The following is a 20,112-nucleotide window of genomic DNA, read 5'->3' as shown; positions in this document are numbered from 1 at the left end:
GGGGGGCACCTATGGGAAGATTATAGATGCCATTAGATATCCCATCTCTCTGGTGAGCTGATGCATATTAGGTGACTGTATCGGACGCAATGCTGGGCGCCGTTTCGAGGTCCTTCATGCGCTGCACATTTTAAAGCCCACTCGCGTATCACGGTTGCAGCGACGTTCTCTCGTGTTAGACCTTGAAGAGACATGCATCGACGAGCAGGGGCGCGGTGTTGTGCGTTGCAAGGCGATCTGGCTGTGGATAGGGCGTGAGCTTTAAGGATTACCGGAGACGTGAACATTTATTTCGTTTCGCTGCCTACCACAGCAGCGGGGCTTAAAAGGTATCGAGGGCGGCTATTCGATGCCAAATCTTGTCCTATAAATTCGTGCATGTCCTATTAATACTCTCGGAAAGGTCTTTTGAACTTTTTTTGTTTGTTTGTTTCTTGCTCGCGCGGCCACTGTGACGGAATGCACTTCCAGATACTGGTTCCGTCCACGCCCTTGAGCTCGCAATGAACGTCACGGATGGCCACGTATCGCGGAAGCTATCAGCAAATTATGGCGTGGCGCTCGTGAGCAAGACATGAAATGCTCGAGCTTTTAGGGACCTAATCAGGGCAAACTGCTTCCACGAAGTTTACTTTTCAGCGTTCCAGTTCTAGCCTCATTAATCTACATGGAATCCTGATTTGCGCTCGCAGCCGAACCTAATGACAAGGCTTTATGTGGATTATTAACGCACTCGCATGTTGCTGCAGCACGTATATTGTGCCCCGCTGTAGCGACAATACAATACAATAGCGATATGGAGAAGCAATTGATCATTCTCTTCAGACCAGGTTGCGTTTAGTGAGTCCGTCAGTGGCATAGTGCTGCACGATACTGACCGAGAAATCCAGTGGAGGAGTTTGGGGTCTGGTAGGTAACGCCTTGAAAGGAGCTACTAGCTGCGCCCTAAAGTACAAGATAGAATAGCTTGAAAGAAATAGACCAAACTTGAGCTGTGCCCAAGCCGCATGGATAATTTTAAAGAAGGTTGGCCGTGTCGTTTACAGAGAGGTGGCGAAAAAGAATGCATACTTAATGCGAATCAATCGTCTGAAATTCCCCAAGATTCCTCCGTGCTTCTTGCAACTTTAGCGAAGTGGACAAGGAAATAGTATCCAGGCTCGCTGTTTGACCTTTGAACAGAGGAGATAGGAGGGGTGGTGAGATAAACTGGTGAAGTGGAGAGTGGCGGGAGAGGTAATTTGGCCTTAAAACAGAACATAGAAATGTGGAGGTAGGTGGGGAAGCAGAATGGATGAGATGCTGGATGAAGTAAATTCCTTTCGTCAATACAAAAATATATTGCACTGGCCTCTCTACGAGTTTGATTCACACCATACACCCTAATCTGAAAAGCTGCTTAGCCAGGGTTAGTCAGAGGAGCGTAAGCGAAAAAGCGCCGAGGTTGACCCACGCCGTTATGCGGGCAAGACCTGGGAGGCTTGCTCTGCCAAACAATAACGAACGCGAAAAGCCATACGCCAAACATCTTTCGCGTGTAGTTTTTCGCCGTAGTTTCAGGAGCGAGCAGCCCGAGCGGCTACACGTCTGACAGTGTCGGACGAACACTCTGAGGATGACTTCAACCATACACCAACGACCCTTCCGGGAAATTGTGAAGCGCTTTGGCTCCCCTGCGGCGTCTACACGATCCGGGAATCGTAATGTCATTTTAGTACCAAGCGAATGACGCTTCGTACTAAGTTTTACTCGACTGGAGCTGTGGATACCCTTCCTTTTCATTGTTATTTCAGCCGGTGAGGGACGTGCGAAAGTTTCTCGCCGGTCTACGCATTAGCGCTTCTTCGTGTATATCGCTCGTACTTGGATCAGACATTAACTAACATTGATTAAAACAGAGCAAGGGACAGGACGAGAAGAGCTGACAAGGACAGGCGCTGACTGACGACGAAATTTTATTATAGAAAGCAACTAAATATATATGAAAAGCAAAAGCACAAGCAAAACTAGAAAGGCAAACAAAGGTTACAAAGATGTCCGCAAACAGTGGTGTCACCCACCGCAGCCACGCCGTCCAAATAACTCATCTCTATAGCATGCAGTGCGATTGATAGCATGCTGACACACGACTACCTATATTATAGAATGTGCCCTACACAGAAGTTGCTACCACCTTGTCCCAGATAGCTTCAAAACACAAGACCCCAGCTCGAAGAGGCAGGCTTCCCCAAATGGTTCGTCAAGAGCGTGGCAAGAGTCTTTCTGAAGGGAATCCGTAAAGACAGGCCTGAGAAAATCCGCAACGAAGAGAGAGAAAGAGTGGCCGTCATTCCAGACTTGCACCCATTGTCCCACAAACTTATGAAAACTGGAAGGAAGGCCGCACGAGGTCGCGGGTTCGATTCCCAGCCCGTGGCGGCCGCTTTACTGATGGAGACGAAAGGCAAAAACGCCCGTGTGTACAAGATTTCGACGCAAGTTAAAGATCCCCAGGTGGTCGAAATTAATCCGGAGCCCTCCACTACGGCGCGCCTCATCGCCGGCGTTGTGTCGGCGCGTTAAACCCTACAACCAATCAATCAATGGAAGGAAGGCCGGCATCAGAGTGTTTTTTTCCGCCCCCAATAAGCTTTCAAAACTCTGCAGAAAGGTCAACAGAGACGACCGTAGCTTAGGACGTTGCAATGTCAAGCATAAATGCCCGTACACGGATTGCAGTCTTTCTGTGGTGTACAACGTCCAGCTGTCCTGCGGGACGTCCTACTTAGGGCAGACGGGGCGTTGCATCAACGATCGCCTACGCGAGCATGCTAATTCGCTCAAGACGTTCCAGGGCAGCGATCGCGATACTCATTGCGAAAAACATGACTGCTCGCCTAAGCGCTACCATGCCTCCATTGTGACAGGTACTCGGACCAATGCACGCGTGAGGTTTCGCAAGCGTTCACAACCTGGCGACTCGCGTGTAAGCATGCCATCGATCGCACTGCATGCTAAAGATAAGTTATTTAGGCGGCGCGGCTGCGGTGAGGGACATCGCTGTTTAGTAATCTCTATGTAACCTTTGTTTGCCTCTCTTGTTTTGCTTGCGCTCTTGCTTTTCATATATATTTCGCTGTTTCTTTCAATACAATGCAGTCGTCAGTCAGCGCACGTCCATGTCAGCTTTTCTCGTCTTGTCCCTTGCGTTGTTTTAATTATGGATTCTTACGGACTCGCCCAGCTTCGCACTCTTGTTGATTGCGTATCGATCGCGGACGGAGTGGGAACAAGCATTCATAAAAAAAAAAATACAGGCTGGGCAACTTAATCGGCTGCCTCGGGCGGGATCCAGCGTACTCAAGCTTGGAATTTAGTTCTGTTATAGGCGGTGGGGGAAACCTTTAAAGGGGCACTGACACAAAATTTTGAAGGCAAGATAACTTCGGAGATAGATTGGTGGGAACACATATACATCATCTGCAAAATATCAGCGGTGAATACAGCCTAGAACATATTTAAAATCAATTTTGAAGTGTGCGAAACGCAACCGAGCGGCCAGCAGAGGACCACGCGCAAGTGTAAATAAACAACATCCAAACACGTCACGAGTTTGTTTGCCGCTTCCGCACTGCCGGCTCGCCGCTCCAATCGGAGGGCCGGAGGGCGGAGCTTCTGCTCTCGAGAACTACTACTACTACTACTAAGTGGTTCGAGTGAAAAGGAAAAGAAGATGCACTGGGGATATTATTGAGCCCAGCTGGGGGCTCACCTGCATACAACCCAGTGCGGGGGGGAGGGGGAGGAGGGGTATATAAAGATTAGAGGAGAAAGGGAGTGATAAAAGGATAGGTAGGAGAAAGGGAGAGATAAAAGGATAGGTAGGCGAACGAACGACCCGATCGTTGGCGGCGGAGGCGCCGTGATTTCGTCAGCTCATCGGGCAGCTGGCCGCGACCAAAGTTCTACAGCGATTCCAGGCACTCTGTTTCTATTACTGTTTATTACCATTGGATGCGGAAACGCGCCGGAGGCACGAAAAGCCCACTGAGCAAGCCGCACGGTCGCTGTGCAGGCGGCGGCCACGGCCGCGAAGTGGCCCAGGCCGGCGCAGGTAGCTCGAGTGATAGCTTGTTACCGCTGCACGAAATTGTCCCCAAGTCCCGACCATGGTGGCTTACATGAGAAAGGAGTTAATGATGCCATGGCGGGTTGCATTAAAAATTGTCATCTGCACCGCTTACGAGAGCGGCACTCGAATATCCGCCGCAGTGCTAAGCCGAACACATCTGTAGGCGGACCTGTAGGCAGACCGGCCGGCTGCTCCCAGCGCGCGTCTTGCCACCCACCGTCTCGAGCGTCGCGCGTCGTTCGTTAGCCGCGGTAGCATTTGCACTCGCAGCGCCTGCGTGACATCCACGGTCGCTTTTTAATTAGGCGCCTCACGAGATCAGTACGGGGGGGCATTCGCAGAAACTGCCGTCGATGCGGATTCGACAGTGCTACGGCGGCTCTGCTCTGTAACTGTGATATCCCTCCGACGGTCACGTGGTCAGCTTTGTTCACACAAAATCCACAAAATCCATCGTTTCGCGGCACTCGCTGAAACCGAAACTGCGACTGGCCGCATTGAAAATGCCTCTAATTAAACAACTGTCGCACGCTGAAGCAAATGAGGTTTCTACAGGTTATAAGTAGGTCACTAGCTACTTATCGGAACAAAAAAAACAAGATGCAAAATTTTTGTGTCAGTGCCCCTTTAAGGTGACGAGGATATTTAACAACCCCACTGATAGAAAAGACATACTTTGGAACAGAGTGACGGATGCGTGCGGATGAACTCAGAGGAGTAGGATGCTTACGAGGGATAACGTCTTTCTATAATTGCGCAAAGCAAGTTTAAGAGAAATAGAAGAACAATTGCTGGTCTTATTTTTTGTGTAATAACTCCGCTCGTGGCTCTTATCTCAAATTTAGCGACACAAAATTGTGTGGCGAATACACAAATTTATACGGGGTATAATAGAACCCTACAAGCTGGCAGTGCTGTTCATGTGCCCCTTGAAATTGTTAGTGACGTCTTCTTTATACATACTACAAAAAAGTGTCTTACATAACAGCATTCCTTCTACTTTTTTGCGGCATTATATTATGCTTGGTACGATAAAGGTGTGATGGTTTCTCCAGACAGCTATGAATAATTTTGGCTTATATTGGCTTATAGCTTATGGCTTATGTCTTATAGCTTGTGTAGCACAGCTACACTCTCCTCTGTTGTGAGCGACTCCCCGTGGACAGCAGCAGTTATGATTATTGTGATGGCTGCTCTCTGCATACCGACAGTACGAAGAAATGCGCAACACGATATCTCGACAACGCAATGTGAACAGATGCGACATAAAAACATTTAGGGAAGCTTGAATTCACGCGCAAGACTTGAATGGCGAACTGCTGTAGGTGAGCATGGCCGAACACATAGTTACGTTTAAATATCATTCTTTATTTGCATAGTTGAAGGGTTACCAATCGTCGTCATATGGATCGGAGAGGTCGTCGTCTTCTTCGCCGCGAGTGGTGGATGAAGTCATCCTCAGCATTGTAAACTTTCACCAGCTCAACTGGCGATTCTCGTACAAAGTGCGCAAGGCTTGAACCATAGCGAAACTGCAAGATTTCTTTACACGTGAGCACTGAAGGACACATCATCGCGCATTTTTATAACTTTCAAACTGTTTATTCACATGTTTCGTCGTTGCTTTGCACTGTGCTAGTAGTAGTCAACGTCATATGCATCGATATCGTCGTGTTCCTCCTACCAAGCATTACGTGCGCGGAAGCGCTTGACGACAGCGCGGGAGGTTGTTTTGTTTTCTTTGCTAGAGTCACTGCTAGGCTCAGAGGGTGGTTATGAAGGCTGGCTTGAGCACGGTGGCGACATTGGCAGCTCTGATCACCCAGGTAGTTTGAACCTCAAGGTATGCCCTGCTTAGGTCAGCCTCAAACCGTATCACGGGGTCAGATCCACCAGAGATAGTTTTTTTACATAGAGAAAAATCGCCGCTCATTACCTTCTTTCCCTGAGCAGATACCTCTCGGCTCACAGATACCTTGAAAATTCGCAACAACATGTGCACATGCTGCGCCTCCTTCAGGCGAACACAGTTCCGAATCCCGGTATAGACAAACAGCGACCAAGAGACGGTTCATAACGAACAACAACTTTATTAAGAATGTTTTGAAGAGTAACGTTGTCGCCAGAATCTGTACACAAAGTTCAGCATGCCAAGGTCTACTGATAATCTACTGATAAGGTGCCATAACGAGAAACTACCAAAGGTGGCTGCAATACAGCTGACCTATCAATTTCACGGTTGTCTTTTTTGTGCTCTATTTTGTTTTCTTCTTTCTGGAAGCAGATAAGAGGACGGACATGACGTCTTTTCCGCAACAAATATTCTCTTACGAGGTGCTTAATCAATGAGCAATAGATGTGAACGGTCAGACGCTCAGTACCCGTACACTACCCTACCCTGCACTGGGATAACGCCGGTCGGGTGCGAGTAGATCACTGGTGTAGATGGGTAGTGATGGTAGTGCAGCGTCGCTGGCACCACTGCCCTCGGAGCGGTTGCAACTACGGGTACGGCTGTAACAACCTTCGCAGGTGTCGGAAGGGCTTGGCTCTGGTATTTCGCCGGCTGGTACGTCGGAACCTCAGCCTTGGGGGCGGTATAAGGGGTCGGTGTGTATGATCCCTGGGGCGTCTGGTAAGAGGCATCTGCTGGCGACGAAGGGATGGTGCCGGGCTCGTTGGTGGAGACGCTCACGCGGAATCCACCTTCGTCCGCAATGTAGCTCACGATGCGCACCAGCCCGTCTAAGCCCTTGAGCCCGTATGATCCCTGCTTGCGGCCCTCACGGTCGCCAGACTCCCGCTGGAAGGCACCCTGTCCTCCAGGGAACGTCCAGTCGTAGCCGAACTGGTATCCACCCTCGGCCTGCGTTGGTGAGATGCCAAAATTGGAAGGCTTTTGGTCAAAGCATTTTGATTGCACATGGTGGTGAACGAACAGCATGCATTCTTCCCTACGTGGACTTTCATTATATGATGTGTTTTAATCGAAGCTTATATGTCTAGGTTTCCGTGTGCCAAGACTGCCGATACTCTACGTGTCTTTGAAGTTCGAAGCGGTCTATAAGGCGAGACGTTGGAAAACAAACACCCCGGTGCCGAAGTAACACGCCACTGCAAAACATGATTTGGACCACCTAAAGCTTATACGTCTCAACACCTGGATATGTATTTGGAGCAGATTAGTTTTCAGTGGGTACAATATTCAAGATCAGTGGAGTCAAATGGGTATGCGGGTATCTGCGTTCCTTTTGATAGTGATGATCGCCGTTAAGGGTCAGTGAAATTAAATTTGGTCATAACTTTCAACTAGATGCTTTTTCAGCTCTCTGTCGTGTGCTCAAAAGCTTCGCTGGTCATTTTGAGTGATTGTAGGGTTTAACGCGCCGACGAAACGCAGGCGATCAGGCGCGCCGTAGTGGAGGACTCCGGATTAATTTTGGCCACCTGGGGATCTTTAACGTGCTCTGAAATCTCGTAAACACGGGCTTTTTTGCTTTTCGCCATCATCAGAAAAGCGGCCGCCGCGGCCGGAAATCGAACCCACGACTTCGGGCTCAGCATCTCGCTGGTCATCCACCTCTGTATAGTTAAACGGCCCACGATTTTTGTTCGCGGTTGTCTCGAGGGGCGGACGTGAATTCCGTTTTATTTTGCTTTCAAGGCGGCTTACGCACCTGGGGCAAGTGTGTCAAATACTCATAAGCCTACCCCCCCCCCCCTTCCAAAAAAAAGGGAAATATTACAGTCCATCTCCACTAACGTGAAACCTGGGGGAGGGTTGAGGCAAGCAATGTATGACTGTATTCTTGGCTCCTTGGCGTTTTTTTTCAATTAGATGAAACAGTTGGAGGGCCGAGGTATACAGCTTTGCTGTAAAAGTCTGGCATCTTCGAAGCATGAAACGTTCTAGCGCGTGTCGAGGGAAAACGAGTGTCCCGGTGTGTTATTTTAGTACGCGTGACGTTCTAGCGCGAGAAGTTGAAAAACGAGTGTCCCGGTGTTTTAGTACCGTGACTACATGAGACGGCGACGACAGGAGACGCCGACAGCCCGAGCCCCTAAGGGGCTCCTCCCCTAAAAAACCGTTTCATGGGTTGCACCTACATCCGGGGTGTAGAATCGGTTTGTCACGGCACCATCCGGGGCGCCGGGCCCAGCCCAGATGGCTGCGGGCAGCAGTACGGCAGACAGAACCAAGGCCAACGTCTGAAAAGAATAAGACAAAAACATTGAGATTTTTGTTTGTAGTCTTTGTTGCCGTCAAGTTCTGCGCAGAATATTGCTTCTTTAAGCAACCTTTCCTAGGACCCCAGTCCGGTCGCAACTCTTCGGTGATTCATGTACATCGCTGCAATAGAGGAAAAACGCCGCAGCCTCGATGACATCCTCGCGTCTCCTTAGTTCAAAGGCCTCAATATTCTGTAAATTGCACATGAAATAAAAAATTGGCCGCGTATCTGCTCCTTTCGTTGCAAATGTCGTCAAAATACGATAGTCTTTGTAGACATTTGCCAAGAAAATGCCCCCCATTGCTTTACCGCTCACCTCTCATGCTGTTCCTGTACCGTCGCGCTCATCCCAAGGTAAACACACCAAGGGTTTGCTCAATGTGATTTGAATTTACCGCGTTCCACTGCTACCGGCCGGGTTCCTCGATGCCAGCGCTGCAGTACGGCGGTGACGAGCGTGAATCGAGGCGGCCGACTTCAAGGTTTATACAACCACCAAGGTTTGTAGAACCGCGTGGCCGCTCTCCACGTGCGTTCCAAGCAGAACGTGGAACCTAGCTAGTGGAACAACCGATTTAGCCCTGGTCAATCCTCTATTGTGGGTGCCTGCCGCCATCTTTGAGTACATCATCATCATCATCCTTCGTTGCTGTGGTCGCGTGATTTTTCATATTCTGCAGTATATGTGGAATATCATTTGCTATCGAAAAACCAAGTATCCATGAATTTTATAATAAAGGAACACTGTAAATATCCCCTGTGTACTAAATTCTTGTCTTATATTTGCGTAATGTCTTGTTCTTGTTCAACAAAGTTGACAAGTATGCCCATATAAATCGAGCTTCGACGTTTACCTTTGGTTGTGAGTATACAGGGTGTCCCAGCTATCATGCACCAAGATTTAAAAAAAGAGTAAAGGCGTAACTCGAATGAAACCATGTGCATAATGTTTGCAGTACTGTGAAGAAGCGGACAGTATTTTTTTCTTTAATTAGACTTAATTAACTAATTGTAATTAAATATCTAACTCGAGAAATACTGCCCTAATCACTAAAGTGTCAATGAGGCACTTGTAGGTAACCACGAGGGGCATCTAACTGCGATATTTTCAGCGATGAACTAATTGCGTACACATTTATTCTGACTGATAAAGGAAACCCGCGAAATATGAAAAATACCACGTGACGGCGCCTCCGCGCGCACCGTAAAGCAACGCCCTCAAACAGGCTGCCTCTGAGTTAGCCAGAATGAAATAGACAAAAGAAAGAAAGAAGAAATCGCGACCGAGTTTGTTCCTTATCTGCACACGAGTCCCGCGAATCATGCTGCTGCTGCTCCTTCCATGCATGCTATTATCAAGGTGATGCGCTGTCTCGTCGGGCGGGTAACACGCGAAGCAGTTGCTTTCAATCAGCTTTGTTTGGGGACGCTGCTTTACAATGCGCGCGTAAGCGTCGTCACGTGGTATTTTTCATATTTCGCGGGTTTCCTTTATCAGTCAGAATAAATGAGTACGCAATTAGTTCGTCGCTGAAAATAGCGCAGTTAGATGCCCCTCGTGGTTACCTACAAGTGCCTCATCGACACTTTAGTGATTAGGACAGTATATCTCGAGTTTGATAATTAATTACAATTAATTAATTAAGTCTCATTAACGAAAAAATTACTCTCCGCTTCTTCACAGTACTGCAAACATTATGCACTAGATTTTCTTCGAGTTACGCAATTTCTCTTTTTTTAAATCTTGGTGCATGATAGCTGGGACACCCTGTATAAGACTATTGCGCAACATCTACTTTGCTTTACCGGGGGGCTGAATCGACTCGGAGACAGACAGACAGACAGACCAAAATTTCTGGGTTTAAGTAGCCCAAGAAAGACTATCGTCTTTAAAAATAACGAGAACGAATAGGCCCCTTCCGTACTGCTATGTCGACGCTGTATTAGTATAGGTATTTACTAACAAAATCAGCTTCAAGGCAAAAAAAAGCACAGAAAAGTTCAGTCCCGTATTTTGACTTTGTTCACGGTTACAAGACGTTATGACTTTCGCGTGGATGTGCCAATAAAAGAACCAAATCAAATTTTTCTTGCCACTAACATGTCCAAGGAGTCCAGATTTGGCAACCATTTCTACATCAATGGCCAGTGAAACGATCACCCTTCGCCGTGGACTGCTTTAGTACAGCCATGACTGCAGCCATAGAACGAGTTCGTGTGCATGGCAAGCGGTCAGCTTCGTGTGTATCATTTTCGGAGTAAGTTTAAATGAAAAAATCAGTCATTTTTTGGTACTTTTCACCTGCAACTGTGTACAGACGCACGCACGACAATACACAAGGAACGTAAATAGCTTCCTACCAGCCCCCCAGAAATACCTTAAAATTATCCCCCCCCCCTACTTTGCTGCGGAAGTTGGGTACAAGGAGTAGCCTATATTCTGAGGAAGTGTGTCCTTTATGCTGGTCCTGACCACCTCCTTGGATCGGACCATGCACCTCCAAAAGGGGTGGTAGCCATATCCGAGGGTGTCAATAGCAGCTCAATCAACACCGCAGATGATAATAGGAATACAATAATTATATCCGCTGCTCAAAAAGCACTCCGCGTAATTACCCGTTAGTTATGATAACTGCGTACTCACATATTAGTGGTACCAAGCTCAGTAAACGGTCACTTTAGCGTATGTTACGGCTACCTGTTGGTGCGGCAATCAGGACGCGTACACCTCGACCAAAATGCAGAGGTATGGCGTCTGCCCACATTTCCCGGGTTTCGAGAGGAGTGCTTGGTGCATGCGTGCAATTCAGCAGCACTCGAAGGCAACCAGACGTCGATGCTCGCATTTCTCGAATGCTGTACACGCGTGCCCTCTCGTACGATAGCAGCCTTCCGACTCCCTGTGTTAAAACGCACATCAAGCTCTCCCCGGGTCCAAAAAATTTATCAGAATTTTTTTTGTGGTGTTTTACGCTTTCTTAGCGCCATTACAGGCTCCGTTAGACGCAGAAATAGCAAGGAAGAACTTTTTCCGGTAAAATAATCTATAACTACGAGCCGGCGAACTGACCAGAAGAAAGAATGGTGCACACCGGACACTAGCGACTCGTAGTGAGCGTCCGGTTGACATCATTTGTTGTCTTCGTTTGTTCATTTGTTGCCATAGGTTTGTGTCAACACTAGCTAGCCTAACTTTAATAGACCTGGAAGCCCCCAATGAGAGGATCAGTAGAAAAAAGTGCAGCTTCAAAAAAGGAAATTGGGGAGGAAGAAAAAAAAAGAAATCTTTTTGAAAACAACGTTATCAAGAATTAATCGTGGTCAGTTTTGCTTAGTCAAATGAGGTGTGATTAGGAATTCTAAGAGTTAATTGCTTTTTGGAAATAGAGGACTTGATGGCTGGTGAACCGCATATCACGCCAGAGGACAAGGTAAGTGACTTATTACACCGTAAGGAGCGCAAATACGCCTTATAGCACAATTGAGCGCATTCGCCAAGCCTCACTCTAAAAACAACCCATGTCAAATAGAAGATGTGCATTTCTGGTAATCTGTCAGCGGCGGTGAGCATTATACCCCGCATGAAGGTGACTTCATTTGATGTTATCTGTATTCGTGTCACTGACATCACTTCCTTTTTCAAACGTTTTTACCGGAATCCCCGGTGAACAATTCAGACCGCATGTGAAATCAGCAATGGGTTGTACTTCCGGAGTTTTTTGGCTTTAAAGCTATTACCATGCCTATTTTAAGTGTACAATGCAACGACATAGCGTCAAAATTTTAATGTAGTTATTGCACCTTACGCAGCGCTGATTGCGTCAGTACACTAATTATGTCAAAACTAATGTTCGCCTTTGCTGTTGCAAAAAATTGCCAACTTTTTAGTTGTGACTCTTCAACTCAACTTCGAATAGGAAGTAAATGTGTACACAGTAACGTAAGAAACGTTCCTCAAATATTTTCAATCTCACCTGAAGCTACGCTGTTCTGCTTTTTGGAATAGCTATGACAAGAAAACTAATCGATATTTTCATTAATGTGAACTTAAAGGTATAATGTAATAGGAATCCGTGGTGTTTGTTGTGAATATTGGAGAAGTAAAATTTTTTTAAGGGCTGGACGTAAATAAACAGCGCGCAAAATCAACTGATGCCAGAACTGGCAGCCGCGAAGGATTGCCGTCTGAACGGCAGCACGAACCCTATATGAACGGTAGTAGAAAGGCTCCCAACTGCGAACAGCAATTAAATTACGCGAAAAGCTCGGCCTGTTAATGTAACACATTTTATTTTCAAAGTCGGGGAATGTTATTCATTGCCCGAATAAGCTTGGAAACATGGCACCTTTTCACTGTTTCAGCACAATACCTGCTTTGCAATGTGTGGTGTAAACTACCATCCTTTCTACCTCGTATGTCCGTATCCTTCAGCATCGCCTCACAGCCGCGCTTAGCAATCACTGCGTTTCGAAAACATTCTCGCCATTCACACTGAATTAAATAAGTATTTAATGGGGCCTGATTGATCTGAAAGCTTTGAAGCTGCCTGACTATTCCCCGTTGCGATTAATGCATTTATTTTGTAGAACCCGTCTTAATTCGAAGTTTTACCTTCGACACAACCAATCTCTGTTGAAGTCGGTATTTCTATTGCTTTCTTTCATCCCTCTAAACGCACCCAACCATTCATACCACCCGCCTGCACCGAAGAAAAACCAATGCTAAGTTGCAAATTTCTTCATTTGCGTCAAGTGATCATACTACGTGGGCTCACCTTCATGTTTCGAGAGATCGACCGTAATCCACAGCTCACAAGGCAACCAAATCCAAACAGCGGGCTTTTTTAACTCCCGCCTCAGCTTTTATACCAATAACTTCAAAAAGAATTCAAAGAAATAATGGCGCATACACAAACCACGTGACCCTCCCTCTCCTTTCAATTCCTTCTCCATTTCCAGCACAAAGACAGCAAAACAAGGGGAAAGGGAGATACAGCAGGGCACAAAACTGCATCGTACACTCCTCTTTGAGTCAGGCTTTCAGTAAACGCCCAGTATAGGATCACATACCCCGTTCACGTATGGCACCAACACCGGTCGTGTCGTGGCCGTTTTCAAGGCCAAAGAAGCCATCGCAAAACGAGATGGGCGGTATGTACACACCGCTTTTATACACCTACTTTAAAATTCATTACATTCATTCCCGCTTGCTTGGCTGCTCTTGCCTTTAATATATGTGCGTAGGGTAACATTCTGAATCGGTAGATAGGGGCTACAACAATGCTAGCTGGTCGTGGTCGGGAATGCTAAGCGGTTGATTCCTTCGAACGCACACGTCTAAAGCTCGGTGTGCCCGCACTCACACAGACATACATTCACACACGCGCGCCCGCACATGCACTCAATCTCACGCACACGCACATACACGCATGCCTTAAAACTCCTGGAAGGTCGCCTTTCGATATTATTAGACTAAAAAAGGATTGGCAGGCAGCCGAGCGTAGAGGAAACTCTCCCACGAGTTTTGTCAGCTGTAGCTAGCCCGTCACCTCAACTTCTCTCTTTTTTTAGCTTCATTTGCTTGTGATCCATCGTTGTACTTGTTTGGCGGGACATGATTTTCCTTCTCGTTTCCTGTGGTTTCCTCTTCCTTTCTTTTTCTAAAAAGACTTGTTTTGACGCAGTACGCTATCGCGGCTGTTGAACTTTTTTGGAATCGGATTATTTTTGATCTCACGTTTCCAGTCGCACCTTCTTATGTGGCCGCTCGTGTGTGTCTGCGCTTAAAATCTTAGTACCCTTCTTCACACTTCGCCTCCTTTTTACGACTCAACTTCGTCGTTTCACGTTCCGTCGCTTATCGCATACCTGGCAGACGAGTGCCCTAGGCGCTCCTTAAAAAAAAGATTCCACTCCGCCCTTGATATTTAGTATTCCCTTTTTTTGTCGTCAAGCTACTATACGCATCATGTGCTGTTCTCGTCGATTTTTTCTCTGGTGACTTTGCTTCCTTTTTACGACCAAGTTCAAGGAGAGGATTTTATATACGTGTGGTGGGATAGCGCACTGTAAATGTATCCTAAATAAATGCGCAGACAGGAATGCCTTCTTTCGCTTCTTTTCACCAGCAAGGCATTCGCCATCAACATGCGGTTGTTAGTTGTTCTGGGTATACAAGGTGGTGATGCTTCTCAGGACATTTCGAGTAGCATGACGTCATTGTTGCGTTTTGCTCGTGTATCTTGCGTCAACGTGTGAATTCGTAGTGCGCTGTCCGAAGAAATAACATCATCAGGTAGAAAGTCTGGGTACACTAGATCGGTATAGCCGCACTTAAAAAGCTATTTGCAGCACAAACACTACTGTGAAGAGGGTATGGGCAGCCTGGGGTAGTACCCGGCTGTACCCCTTCAGTGAATAAAACCGCGCAGAAGCTCGAAATTAGTGTAGCGGTTTTCGACCTGCAGCACACAAAAATAGGCAGTTGTTGACTATTATTGATGATGATGATCACGATGATGATCCCGACGACGACGACGACGATGATGGTAGTGGTGGTGGGGCGTGGTGGGGGAATGCCGCGTTGTACAGGAATCATGTTTTATGCATGACTTTCTTCAGTCTGCACTGCCAAAGTGTACACATTATGCTGAAATTACTATGGCCCCTTTGCCCAAAGGGAAGAGGTGGGGAGAGGGCTACAAATAGCGCTCTGCTCAAAATGCGCGTACTGCATAAACAGTGATGGCTAACCTGTAAAGTGCGAAGTAAAAGTAGCATACTGAAGGTGCTGTGATATTACTTTTGTTCTTCTTTTGAGCGTAAGTTGCGTCAATTTAATCATTTCTGTAGATATATTGATATATACTACCTCCAGACCATCTGACGTAGCAAATCAAGCAGACTTCTAGGTGGGCCTGTTTAAAACATTCTCTCTCTCTCTCTCTCTCTCTCTCTCTCTCTCTCTCTCTCTCTCTCTCTCTCTCTCTCTCTCTCTCTCTCTCTCTCTCTCTCTCTCTCTCTCTCTCTCTCTCTCTCTCTCTCTCTCTCTCTCTCTCTCTCTCTCTCTCTGTCTGTCTGTCCGTACCAGCCGGTATAAATCGCAAATAGCAACACGTTTTGCAAGAAGCTTTGACCTTTGTGCACCTGAAAGTGCAATTGATTTACCCGACGCCACCCAAACCTCAAGCTCAATATCGAGATTAAAGTCCACTGAATGCTACGCCGGAAATGTAGATTACAAATACAACTAATGAGACGACCAACAAAAAAATTAGTAGTGGCTTAGCTCTGCTATGTCAGGATATACGTAGCGTAAGCTAAGGTTCAGCAATCCAGTCCAATCCAGTCCAGTCCAGTCCAATTCAGTCTAATCCAGTCCAGTCCAGTCCTTTCCAGTCACTGCTCCTCGCGCATGCTCAGCGCTGCTCTTCACGAGCCACGCGAAACGGCTATCAAGCGGATCCGGTGCAGCGTCAGACTTGCCTACAGCGCAGTTGAGGCGCACACCTGGGCACGCGCCGGCGCCAGTGCGTCGGCCGCGGCTATGACGCAGCACAATCCAACACAATCCACTTTAATCCAATCCAATCCTAATCCAATCCAATCCAATCCAATGCAATGTCTCTCGCGCTTGCGCAGAACGGCCCTTCACGGCACAGGCGAAACTGCTCAACCTCGGCCAGTGTAGCTTACGCTACAAAAAAGCGGACTGTATAGTCCAAGTTCCCTTACACCATTGCATACCGGTTTCCAATGGTGCCATCGTTCTTACCGCTACTTCAAAGCTCCAACGGGTTCTCATTGCATAACAACCCAGTGTTTGGGCTGCATTCTTTGCTTAAGCGAACTGCTTTCTCCCACCCGGCGCAGCTCGTGATGAATGCTCAGAAGAAGGCTTCCTTGTTTTTCTGTGGCTTAATCGGCACAAGGAAGCGCACGCACGGCTTGACGGGAGAGGCGCGCGGGTTAGTCAGACTGACCCTGTGAGCGAGCGTGCACGTTGGTAAACAGGCTTCAGCCAAGCGCAAACCTCGAGAGAAGGTGACGGGTCAAAGTCGTATACCCGCAAGGTACTATCCGAGACGCTGCGCAGCGGAGTTGCTTCTTCGTGTCCCGGGAACTCAGGGGCAATGAAAATTTTATTCGCTCGTTCGGCGACGTAAACAACACGACCAAAAGAAATATCACGCGCGCTTTATTGTGTACAAGACGCCTTTGCAATGACATTATGTAATTTAGTTACGCAGACATGGAACGTCATAAATGAACTTCTGTACGCCTGTACGCCATTCGTAACAAGCAGAAGAGTGCACCAATGACTTTGCGGCAAATTGTTAGTCTGGAACAGGTACGTCCAGCATGAAACTATTGCTATGTTAAATGAACAAGACCTATTGTAAATTGGAAAATCTATGAACGTTATCTGCGAAATTTGGACCGGTTACTCCCGACAAGTGATGTGAGCTGCTCCCAATGTACGTTCGTGTAAAATATGTCAAGAAAACGTAGAGATATTTTTGTCTTTATGGCTTTTTTACGTTCTATAGGTAAACCTTTCTGCTTGTTTTTATCAGTTGCAAACAACCGAGCTGCACCAAAGCTGAGAGGGCCTGGTCCAAATCCTTGAGAGATACTTCGGGGCTCGCCTTGAAGCGACTGATCATGATGTTTTATTTTACAAATTTACCCCAGATGTTTACATCAGCAACATGCATTTAGAGCGGTGTACGCAGTCAGAAGTCCCAAGAAACTGCCTATAATTCCGGCTCAATGGACAGGCACACATGTATTAATGAACCACGGTGATATTTTATTGTAACAAACGACTACTAAAGAAGGGCCAAGATCTACGACGAGCAACGGGTAGAAAGAACGTTCCTTTATCCTCTTGTGCGTTTGGAAACTAGCTTCCCATTCGTACAATCAGCACGTCTAATCAATCAATATTACCATACCTGTTCGAAGATTTTTTTAAGATGCGGGCATGATGATTTTCAATAAAGCTCCGTGACTATCACGTGTTGTTCACTCCTTAGTGGAAGGAGGGGAAATTATACGTCAGGTTTACGAACTTTTACAGTTTTGCGTGCTTCGCGCGTCAAAGCATATACGGCTATGCGGCTAGGCTACGCGGCTACGGGCTATGAGGCGCGCCGTAGAGAAGGCTCAGGACTAATTTAGACCAGCTAAATACCTTTAACGTAGGACGAAATATCGACCGTGACATGGGAATTTCGTTTTTCGACTCCATTGGAGCAACGGCTGGCGCAGCCGGGATCGAACCCGCGTGCTTGGGCTCACCAACACAGCGCCTTATCCCCTGAACCACCGCGGCGGGTCTACTTCGGGATTTATCGCGCAGATACTGCGCAGGCGCTTTTATGACGTGCAGAGTAAGAAAAGTTAGCGACTAGCTGCCATCCGGGTTCTTCGATCTACGTTGAAATATTGTGCTTTTTAATGCTTCTCTTTCAAGAGAAATACAGCCGCGACACCCTCGTTAACGGAAGAGGTGGCTTCGCCACTACGTGGTGGTGCGGACCGCTGCTGACAGTAGTGCGTTTCGACACTGCTTGTGATGCGAAAGCTGTAATGCCCGAATGCCGAACGTATCGCCCCATTACTATACATTTTTCATCATCATCATCGTCGTCGTCGTCGTCGTCGTCATCATAATTTTATCATAATCAACATCATCATCATTTCCTCTTTGCGTTTTTTCTTCTGTTTACTCCGTTAGTATACCACAGGGCCTTGGCCTATCACCCTTGCTACGGTACTGCGCTTTAGCGGAAACATATTAACTACCTCCCCAAACTGCTGGAATTGACATGTCAAAATGCTTATGTAGGACCTTGAACATGCGTCTAACATGAGTCAAGTCGATGACAGCAACGAATCCACTAGGTTCACTTTCCTGCCAGAGAAACGGATCAACCGTGCTGTCGGTGAGCGCGCTCGCCTCCTATGCCAAAGGCCTTGCTTTCTATTCTAACCCAGACCCAAATTTACCCATTTCATCGCTCATTTTTCAGACGCTTCCTCGAGAGATGTATCGTTAATGCCAGGACTCGTTCAGATATTTTTAGTTTTTTAGTGGTCGGCCATTTTGTCCGCCATCTCTGGACCATGACGACGCCAGATTTTTGGCGTAGCACGTGTAACTAATGCTTTCACATTGTTATACAGACTTAAGCATATTTCTGAATGCATGACTTTGGCTTTCATAACACCTGTTCAGTGTGATTTTACTAGAAGATCAACATTCGATTACATGTCAGCTTTTATTATGAGCGTAACCTTAAATTCAAGCAACTGTTAACGCTCTCTGAGGTTAAGATATTGGTATAGTTTAAATTACCATTTGTTGATATTTATTAGGAACCCGTGCTCCCAAAAAATCTTCCAATTGGTGAAGGAGCTACTTCGAAATCATCTTGACCTCATCACAATGATTTTTTTCACAGTGAATTATAGAGAGAAGATAGGTACAGTCTCGAAGGAAAAAGATGGCTTCATTTATACAATAAGTTGCACAGTCTGCAACGTTCTTTATTCGTAACAAGGTGGGATGCTGGGTGACTTGGCGCACATTATTTTTTGAAAAAATCGACACACAAAAACCAAAGACGCGATGTACGAGAGTGTTTGTCCTCTGTCTACTCTTCGTTTTCTGTGCGCTTCTTTGCTGCGGAAATGAACATGGATTTATTTCAGCCCAACTAACGCGAAATTCAACACTGCAGTTGAACAAGAACCAAGACATAAGTGCACTTGCACGCACAGTTGTGGATGAAAACAAGCGCTCAGTGATTTCCACTACCAGATCACGAGTCGATCAGGTAGAAAGCAACATGTGGTATGAGCAGCCCACCCTACATACTGCCCATTAATAAATTACAAAGCACACCACAGCACAATGCTAGGGGTAAGCCAAACATTGCACGAGCACAACACGTCATCCCCATCTCCTTATGCGAACCGTCGGTAGCCGATTTGTGTTTTCCGCAACCATATCACTCGTTACCGGCAAGTCTACCGATTTGGAGGACCATAGATGCTTGGGGCGAAGCCGACGAGAACCGCTGCCACAATCTTAGGAGTACGGACGCATAGCCAAGCGGATCTGCGGCGACGGGAACAGCCAGGGTCGATAAGGTAACGACATTAACTGGAGGATCTGCGGCTATGTAAGAGGCAGCAAAACCACAGCGAAGAAAAACTTCGCGGTAACTGCGGTACTGTGCGTCACGTCGGGGCCTCTGCAGCCTGCTAGAACTTCGGCGACGGAGCAGCGGCGAAGGCGATGGAAGGAGCGGGAACACCCGTAAAAGCTGCAGCGTATGGAATGGCGGAAGCGGCAGTTAAGGACACCTTAGTTACAGGAGGAACGGCTGCAGGAGCACGCGCACGAGCAGATGCGGCCACGGGAGAGGTGGCTGCGGCGGCAATCTCGGCTCCTGCAGCGTCACCATAGTGAGGCGGTCGTGGTGGTGCATTGATGCCCACACCAGCTGGTCTCGAAGGCATGACTCCTGGCTCGTTTGAGGAGATCGAGGCTCGGAACCCGTACTTGTCTGCCACGTAGTTGACGATGCGTACTCGGCCGTCGACGTCCGTCAGCCCGTAGGAGCCGATGGTGTTGCCGAAAGCATCGCCAGACTCCTTGCGCCAGGAACCGCCGCTTGTGTGCTTCTCGTCGTAAGCGAAGTTGTAGTTGCCCCAGACCTGTGATTTAAGTGAACCGGAAGAGCTAGGATGCCGCAT

General features: G+C 47.3%; 2 protein-coding genes across 2 annotated transcripts; both read right to left on the bottom strand.

Moving 5' to 3' along the window:
- Positions 1-6,185: 6,185 nt before the first annotated feature.
- On the bottom strand, positions 6,186-13,226 carry LOC144151670 (uncharacterized). Its single transcript, XM_077682787.1, has 3 exons — positions 13,119-13,226; positions 8,219-8,320; positions 6,186-6,977 (listed from the first exon to the last, which is right to left on the bottom strand). The coding sequence occupies exons 1-3, from the start codon at positions 13,122-13,124 to the stop codon at positions 6,486-6,488; spliced, it is 600 nt and encodes a 199-aa protein (XP_077538913.1). The 5' UTR covers positions 13,125-13,226; the 3' UTR covers positions 6,186-6,485.
- A 6,292-nt stretch (positions 13,227-19,518) lies between these two features.
- Positions 19,519-20,112, bottom strand: LOC144153146 (uncharacterized). Its single transcript, XM_077684797.1, has one exon. The coding sequence runs from the start codon at positions 20,110-20,112 to the stop codon at positions 19,618-19,620; it is 495 nt and encodes a 164-aa protein (XP_077540923.1). The 3' UTR covers positions 19,519-19,617.

Source organism: Haemaphysalis longicornis, unplaced genomic scaffold (assembly GCF_048455015.1).
Source record: "Haemaphysalis longicornis isolate Haplotype H1 unplaced genomic scaffold, Haemaphysalis longicornis Haplotype H1 scaffold_9, whole genome shotgun sequence".
Lineage (NCBI taxonomy): Eukaryota > Metazoa > Arthropoda > Arachnida > Ixodida > Ixodidae > Haemaphysalis > Haemaphysalis longicornis.
This window is presented reverse-complemented; position numbering and strand designations above follow the sequence as displayed.